Below are 8,317 nucleotides of genomic sequence, written 5' to 3'. Positions count from 1 at the left end.
GATCTTTCTTCTTCTTCTTTTTTTTCTCCAGGCGGTCCAGTTTCCTTTCATTTTGAACATAGAAAAAGTAGAGCAATTACAGGGAGAGAGAGAGACTTTAAAAAAAACCAATGGAATGCCACCACTGTATCTCTTACAGGTCAGTAATTAAGCAGGATGATACACAATACAATCCAGACAGTGATGAGTTTATTTATTTTTAAACACCCACTTGGTCTTCCAAACTTACCACCTCAGCCTTTTTAAGATAACCTCTTCTTACTATAAAAACCAACCAATCGCTATCTTATGTACTGCAAAAAAAAAGAAAGCAGGGGAAAGCTATCTAAACTTAGGCCAAAAATTTAATATTTGAACAAGCAGATTAGTCTGTTTTCTGGTGAATTTTTCAGTTAAAGGATGTAACCATGCCCTAAATAACTGCTTCTACTTTAATTTTAGTTTATCAAGAAAAAGAATGCCTTTATTTAGATATAGATGCCTTAAGTCACTATTGAGTAAGACTGCAAAGGAGGAATGTCTACCCAGAATAGTAGAGAAGAGCCAGAGTTCAGTAGCACCTTAAGAACTAACAAAATTTGTGGCAGGGTATGAGCCTTAGTGAGTCACGGCTCACCTCTTCAGATACTTAGAACTAAGTTCTATTTTATACAGTGGGAGCTTAGTCCCAAGGCAAGTGTGCATAAGACTGAAACCATATTGCTTTTATTTTACTATTTGTACAAGGCATGGCAGCCCTGATGCAAGCCATGGTACATTTTGCCTGAAAAGTTCTTCCAGTAATTGGGGTGAGATATTTCAGAGCTTCAGCCCAAATCCCCCAACCCTTTTTTTAAAAAACCTTTATTAGGTTTTTCATTCTACAGAACTTCATAAATCATATTTTCTCATAAATTTGAGTCTATTTGTCCATTTTGTTCTCCATCCATTGATACACTCTCAACCATCTTTTTGAATGTAAGTTATCATCTTTTCCCTGTAACAGTATACTCAGTTTGTCCATTTCCCCAACTTCAGTTAATTTATACGCTATTTCCTCTCTGGAAGGTAAATTTTCTGTTTTCCAAAATTTTGCCAATAGTATTCTAGCAGATGTTATGATATAAGTCAACAAATATACATTGTGATATTGGTAACCTCCTGGAATTATATTTAACAAGCAGGTTTCTGGTGTTAACGTTACATTTATGTTCAATATTTCTGAAATTATTTTGTGTACCATCCGCCAATATTTTTGTACTTTTTTACACCTCCACCACATATGATAAAAGGTTCCTACATTTGTTTTACATTTCCAACATTTATTGGAGGCATTGGTATGACATCTAGCTATTTTATCCGGAGACCAATACCATCTATGAAACATTTTATAGATATTCTCCTTATAGGGTGTCGCTCTCATATAGTTTACAGTTTTCCATATTTTAGACCAGTCATCTGTCTCTATATTATGACCTATATCCTGCATCCACGAGATCATCGTTGTTTTGACTGCTTCATCCTGCATATAATCTTCTAACAAGAAGCTATATAGTTTTTGGATCAGTTTGTCCTTTGAGGATAACCAAATCTTGTCAAGCTCATTTTTAGGTTCATAGAAACCCCAAATCCCCCAACCCTAATGGGAATTCTGCCACTACTAAGACGACCCTGCTTAGCTTCCGAGATCTAATGAGATTGGGTTAGCCTGGGCAAGATTGTGTTAGATAATCCAAATTAGTTAGCCTGTACCTCATTTAAAGGTAAAGGTAAAGGTTCCCTTGCTCGAAAGCCAGTTGAATCCGACTCTAGGGTTGCGGTGCTCATCTCCGTTTCAAAGCCGAAGAGCCAGCGCTGTCCGAAGACGTTTCCATGGTCATGTGGCCGGCATGACTAAACACCAAGGTGCACGGAACGCTGTTACCTTCCCACTGAAGTGGTACCTATTTATCTACTTGCAATTTCTTGCTTTCGAACTGCTAGGCTGGCAGGAGCTGGAACTAGAGATGGGAGCTCACTCCATCATGCGGCACACTCGGGTCTCGAACTGCTGAACTACTGACCTTCCACAGCCTGCAGTTCAGCGTCTTAACCACTTGAGCCACCGCAGCTCCATAGTACCTCATTTACACCCCACCTTTCCCTCAATGGGGGCTCAAAGTGGCTTGCATTGTTCTCCTCTCCTCCATTTGATTCTCATAACATACCTGTGTGCGGGTGTGTGACTGGCCCAAGGTCGCCCAGCAAGTTTCCATGGCAGAGTGGGGATTCGAACCTGGGTCTTTCAGATCCTAGTCTGACCCTCTAACCACTGCACTGCACTGCACTGGCCCTGTAAGGATAGCATTGATGGCGTTCTGTGCTAGTCATGTGCTTACCTCAAGAGTTTTTGTTTTTGCTTAGTCGTCAAGGATTTTAAGAATTCCACTTCTGGGTCATCTTCCCCTTCACTTGCAACAAATTCCTATAAAGAGGAAAGGAAGCATTTTGCTTTCAGCTATGAATGGGGGGGGGGGAAGCTGCACAGAGCATTAGAGCAGTCATCTACATAATATGTTTGTTCTTTTAGAATGATGAGTAAAACGTGGGTCTTTGGGGACAAGTAAATTGCCAGAACGTTGCACAGAAGGGATTCCTGTTGAAAGTGGTGCTTGAAATACTTTTCTCCAAACAGCTCCTTCAAGGAGGACAAAGGGTAAGCAAGCATCCATATACATGAAGCACCACCATACGGATAGAAAAATCAGCGTGACTCAACAGAAAAGTGTGTTAGATCCAGCTGGCTTTTTTTTACTCAATCTCGCCTTATTCACCTGCAGCCCTTAACCCACATGGGCTTTTGTCCACACTGGTCTCATGATCTGCAACATACCCTTATTTGGCATTTACAGGGGATTTTTTTCCCACCTGGTTGGCTCTAGCCTTATGCACATCATGGAAAGAGTACTGGTTGAAGGTATGTATTCCACTGCTTTCAGTTTTCAAAGTTTTCAAAGCTTTTAATGTTAATAAGTGCTTTCTCCACTTTTTTTGTCTATCACTTTTAACATGGCTTTTTATACAAGAGTGATTAGTACGTGACGTGAACAAAATTAGCACGATTCCTATTCAGACGCTTGCTTGCTTTAGAGAAATGTCTGACAGATAGTTGGGTCTCATGTACTTCTCTTTACCAAAAGGGGGTGGGGGGAGGAGAAAAAACACCCGATTCATCCTGCATTGCAGTTATTTGGGTTGGCAATTCCCTGACTTCTTCATTCCTGGAAAACCCTGTGGTCTCAGGGAGCCACTGTATTCCAATGAACACAGTATACTGCCTGGACCAGACGTTATTTTCTCTTTGTGGCGCAAGGGAAGGAGTGGGGAACACATGCATTCAAGGCTAGTTACCAGGTCAAGATTTCTAGCAGGTAAGATCTGAACTGGCTCATCGGTATGAATTAGGTTGGAGGTAGATTCTTAAGCCTCTGAACAAAAGCAGGGCATTATGGTACACTGTGTAGGTGTCCAATACCACGCAAGAGTATGACACATCTGCGCCACCACCACCCCCGTTCACCCAGCACTGGCACTGCAGCTGCCACTGCTATATTAGTGTACTGAGAAAGAAGCCTGCTCAGACTGGATGGATGCAGTTCTGAACACTTTAAACATGTAGCTGCACTAGTCACAGGAAGAGGGAGCTGAGGAGGGAGTCCTGATTTTGAAAGCAGAATGGGTGTCAGGGAGCTGAACCTGCCTGTCGTCCCACAGCCCCCCCCCCCCCAACAGCCCCTTCCTCCCAACTTCTTTTTTCTCAGCCGGTATTCACTTCCGAGACTGGAGGCCCCGGCTGGAGAAAATAAAAAGGACCTGTACGAGAACCACAGGGAGATGAGCCACCAGAGGTAGGAAGGTTCCGCTTTGCTCACCCAAGAACCCTTTTCTTTTTGCTTTAAAAGTCAGGTGCCCCTCCCTTCTCCCCAGGCAGGTGGAACAGATGCACGTTCAGAAGACGGAACCACTGCCGTCGGGTGGGCGTCAACCCTGAATATGACACGTTAAGTGACACGAGTTGAGGACGTCCCTGGCCGCTCTGCACAGGATCCCCTGGTCCTCTGAGTTCAAGTAAGCCCCAGCACTATTCCAAGGGAGGGCTGTCAGCTAGACTGGGGGGTGGGGGAATCCTCTGTCCCTTTAATACAAGCTTAAGGTGCGGAAAGGGGCAGCTGAAGTTTTTCAGGGCAGGGAGGAAAAGAACATCCCTTGGTAGATAACAACCCCATAAGCTTCTGTTTAAAGGGACAGGACTTTTTCCCCCCTCCAGGCCAACCCTATCGAGGGTCCAGAAGTCTCGTGCTCCTTCCAGCAACGCTCCCCCTGGCTGGAAAAAAGGAGCCTGAAGAGCGTAGCCAGCCTCTGCTACCCTGTTCTCCGCCTGGAAGCTGCTGCCACTGACCCGGCTGGCTGGAATACCCCAGCAAGCAGCATGGAAGTGCGGGGAGAAGCAGTCCGTCTGCAGGGTCTGTACCATGCCTTCCCAGTTACGTCTCTCTCTTTTGTTTTGTTTTCCCAAGCTTGGCTGCCCATAATGGTGCGTGGAAGGGAATGCCCCTCATCCGCAGCATGTAGAATCAGCGTTCCGGTCATCTTTCAGGCACGGCACTCCTTGAACAGCACTATTACCTCCCCCACCCCCAGCCTTATCCAGAAGCAGCTCTGGAAATGGCACTCATTATCTTAACCTAACTAAGCTGGAACCAATTTTTTTCTGGGAGATATTAAAGTTCTGCTAACCTACAGGAGATTTTTCATCTATTAAACTAGTGGCTGGGGAATTTTTTTTAAAAAAAGAGCTGTCATTCTGGCTAACACACACACACACACACACACACACACACGAGTGGAAAACAGAGCAAGTTTCAGGATAACACATCTCTTGCTCCTTCTATTCAGCTTTCCTATGGATATGCATATTATAGAAACATTAAGCAACAATTCACAAGCAATCACATTTAGATTTACAGACATTTTCAGCTTACTGATAAAAAGATCATTACCTGTGATGGATCATTTGCGGTCAAGTTTCTCCCCAGTACATTTTGTTTCAGTGCAAACCCACTGTTTCTCATCTCCGCTATTAGCTCCGAGGGGTGCATTGATGGCCCTGTTCACCAAAATCACAGTTTGAATGTATCATTTATATCTCTCTACCTTTTTTTGGACTCCACAGTGGGAATTCAGCTGAAGCTTTGTTAAGTAAAATCACAGCTAAATCAACTCAATAATCTTCTGCTGAGCAAATAATCAGATATGATTTTCTAAAACAGCAGTCTGGAGATTCAGAATAGAAAATAATTGCGTTTTTCTTTTAGTGCAAGGGGATTCTCTTCTTATGTAACTTTGTCATGTTGAAAACAATATATTTAGGTATTGTCTGGCTCTAAGCTTTTGATAAAAAGTAGGGAGGGGAAATTCAGAAAAGCTTAGGAAACCCATGCCAACTAAGTCTTAAACACTTCCTGACAATGATGTGAAAACACACTTTTAAAAGGAGTGCTTTTAAAGTATATTTTAAAAACAATTAAGCTTGGCTTTTAAAACACTGCCCCCACCCAAGTTCCAACATGACTCTCAAATGTTAACCCCAACTTCATTTTTTTGGTATCCAATATGCATGGCTCCTAACTTGGGAAAGGGGCCAAAATCACCAGAAGCAGAAGTCTTGGGCTTTTGCCAGTGGAATGGCTTCTCTCCCTTAACAGACAGGGTGATTTTATGTTCTCTCTGCTCTTTCTTTCTCTTGCAACACCCCCCCCTATGGCTTTTGCTACCATGTAACAAAATCCGTTTTCATATCTGAATCAACATGAACTATGATCAGTGTGAATGTTATCTAGGATTTGAAACCTTGGTTTAAAGCAGGTTATGTCTCCAGAAGCACCTTAAGATTATCATATCTAGCTGCCCCCCTCCCCTCACCTGTGTCTTTTAGTTTTAATGACCCACAGTTCTAACGGTAGCACTGGCTTGATCCCTTTGCCGAGGGATGTATTTTGAAGTCTGTCACTGCTCCCCTTCTTCCATTTTGAGACAGCTTAAAATTAAAGTAACGTTCTTCCTAACATTTAGCCAACTACCTTTTGGATTTAATTTCAATCTGTCGGTTCTGGTCTGATCTTCTAGGACATCAGAAAAGAACTCCACTCCATCCTCCGTATGACAGCCCTTCAAATACTTGGAGACAGTTATCCTATCACCTCTCAGTCATCTCCAGTCTAAAGATACCCAGCTCCTTCAACCTTTCCTTGTAGGACTTGCTCTCCAGACCCCTCACCATCTTCGTTGCCCTCCTCTGGACACGTTCCAGCTTGTCAACATCCTTCTTAAGCTGTGGTGCACAAAACTGAACACAGTACTCCAAGAGAGGTCTAACCAGCCTAATTAAAAGATGTATTTTCTAAAAAGAAGTAAAGTTAGTGCCAGGCAAGCCTCATGGTGGATGGTATTCCAAAGATGGGGTGCCACCACAGAAAATACCCTGTCTCTAGTGGCCACCTGCCTCACCTCTGGAGGTGGAGGCACAGAGAGCAGGGCCTGAGAGGCTGACGGGCTGGAGAGTATGGGAGGAGACAGTCCCTCAGATACTCTGGCCCCAAGCTGTTTAGGGCCTTAAAGAACCAGCTCTTTGAATTGTGCCTGGAAATGGATAGGCAACCTTTCTTACAACATGCCCTATGTTAGGAAACACGCTCCTCCAGGGGTAAGTGCAACTTGCTCATTGCAAGACACTAAACAGAAAATGCCCAGTGCCAGAGGGACACGCTTCACCTCTGTGATGGATGATATACTGAGGAAATAGAAGAAAGGGTCAGGATCCAAGCAACAACCCCCTGCACCTGCCATCAGTATGTGGTCTGAGGAACACTGAAGTCACTGAAAAACAGTGGTAGGATTAATGTGGCAACACCTGGTGCTTAAGGACATGCAGGCAGGAAACAGTTCTGCGGACACATTCCCTGCACACACAATACACTTGCACAATAATAATATACTCCAAAATAGCTTCCTGACCATTTCACTGGTTTTACACAGGTACACCCCTTTAGTGCTATGAGACAGGGTGGTAAAGCCCATAAGAAAATTGTAGGGCTCTGACATATGGGATTAAATCCAGAGAACTGTGCCATTTCCAAAGCCTCAACATAGAACGTGCTCTTAATCGTTTGCTAACCTCTCCCATTCATTTCAGTGGAATTCACTCCCAAACAAATTAGGACTGCAGGGTTAGGATCACGCAAAGACAAACTCCCTGCAAGCGAGGAACAAAGAAGGTGAACTTTGGATTTGTAGTATTTTCCATCACCTTACTTCAGATTATTGATTTGCCACCACAGGCGCTCTTGTTCAGAAGTTGCTGCTGTTGTGTATGATTTCCTCAGTGGGATTGGTTTGGGGCTGGAGCGGTGTTCATTTCTAATTCAGCACAGTAAACACCCTCCTATCTGCTGTACAAACCTAGCACCTGTAATATTCCTTTACTTTCCCCCCTTCCTGGTGTATAGCTGAACAGCATGCTACCTGTGCATCCAAGTGGGTTGTTGTTTTCCACCATGCTTTTATATATCAAACACTGATTTAGCACGAATACACACTTTAATTGCCAGACCAATGATGGATATCAAAGATACGTGCATTTCACCCTCATTCGGCATTAAAGCTTTTAAAAAGGAAGCTGTTGAACTATGAAACATCTCAGCATGCCCCAAATCCTCAAAAGAAACATTTAAAAAGAAGCACTTTTAAGTGCACAGAGTCAGCTGATGCCAAATAAACAGCAGTTTGCAAATGGGAACAAAATGAGCCTTTTAATGTAACTGTACAAGGCAATCTTTTGGCAGAGATATTCAGAGGTGGGGTTAAAGATGCTAATACCAGGATCAGGGAGTCCAGTGTACTGTGCTGTGCGTAGAAAGCGGCAAAACAAAACTGTGGCTCGCTTCATAGTACAGAACACAGGGCATGTAGTGGTTATTCTTCAAAAACACCCTAGGTCTCTGGCTAGGAAGTATGAAAAAGCAACTCTTAATACACACTACTTGTTTGAAATTTTATCTTGAATGCACCTAAGAACAAGCCTGTGAAACCTTGCTGTGAAATGTCTTTGCCTGCCTTGTCAAGAACTCAAACATTGCCCTTGAATGTCTGGCACTACAGAGCATCAGAGATGACCTGGAGTTATGCAAAGCTTTAAACAAATCACAGAGAGAGAGAGAGTGTTGCTCGAACAGACATTGTGAGGAAATTTCCAGGCCAAGAATAAGCTCCTGGAGTTGAAACAGGGTAGGTTGCAGGAATG

General features: G+C 43.4%; 1 protein-coding gene across 2 annotated transcripts in view; it reads right to left on the bottom strand.

The window, feature by feature from the left end:
* CIR1 (corepressor interacting with RBPJ, 1) overlaps positions 1 to 8,317 on the bottom strand; it is a 34,515-nt gene that overhangs the window by 1,484 nt on the left and 24,714 nt on the right. For both annotated transcript variants that reach the window (XM_015423733.1, XM_015423734.1), the window contains exons 8-10: positions 5,019 to 5,125; positions 2,358 to 2,443; positions 1 to 44 (exon numbers count right to left, since the gene is read on the bottom strand). The exon at positions 1 to 44 is cut by the window's left edge and continues 1,484 nt beyond it. In XM_015423733.1, coding sequence (XP_015279219.1) covers positions 1 to 44; positions 2,358 to 2,443; positions 5,019 to 5,125 — 237 coding nt within the window. The remainder of the gene's footprint in view (positions 45 to 2,357; positions 2,444 to 5,018; positions 5,126 to 8,317) is intronic.

This window comes from Gekko japonicus, unplaced genomic scaffold, assembly GCF_001447785.1.
Source record: "Gekko japonicus isolate JY-2015 unplaced genomic scaffold, Gekko_japonicus_V1.1 scaffold48, whole genome shotgun sequence".
NCBI classification, from domain to species: domain Eukaryota; kingdom Metazoa; phylum Chordata; class Lepidosauria; order Squamata; family Gekkonidae; genus Gekko; species Gekko japonicus.
The sequence above is the reverse complement of the archived record's forward strand: the minus strand, read 5'-3'. Positions and strand labels throughout refer to the sequence as shown.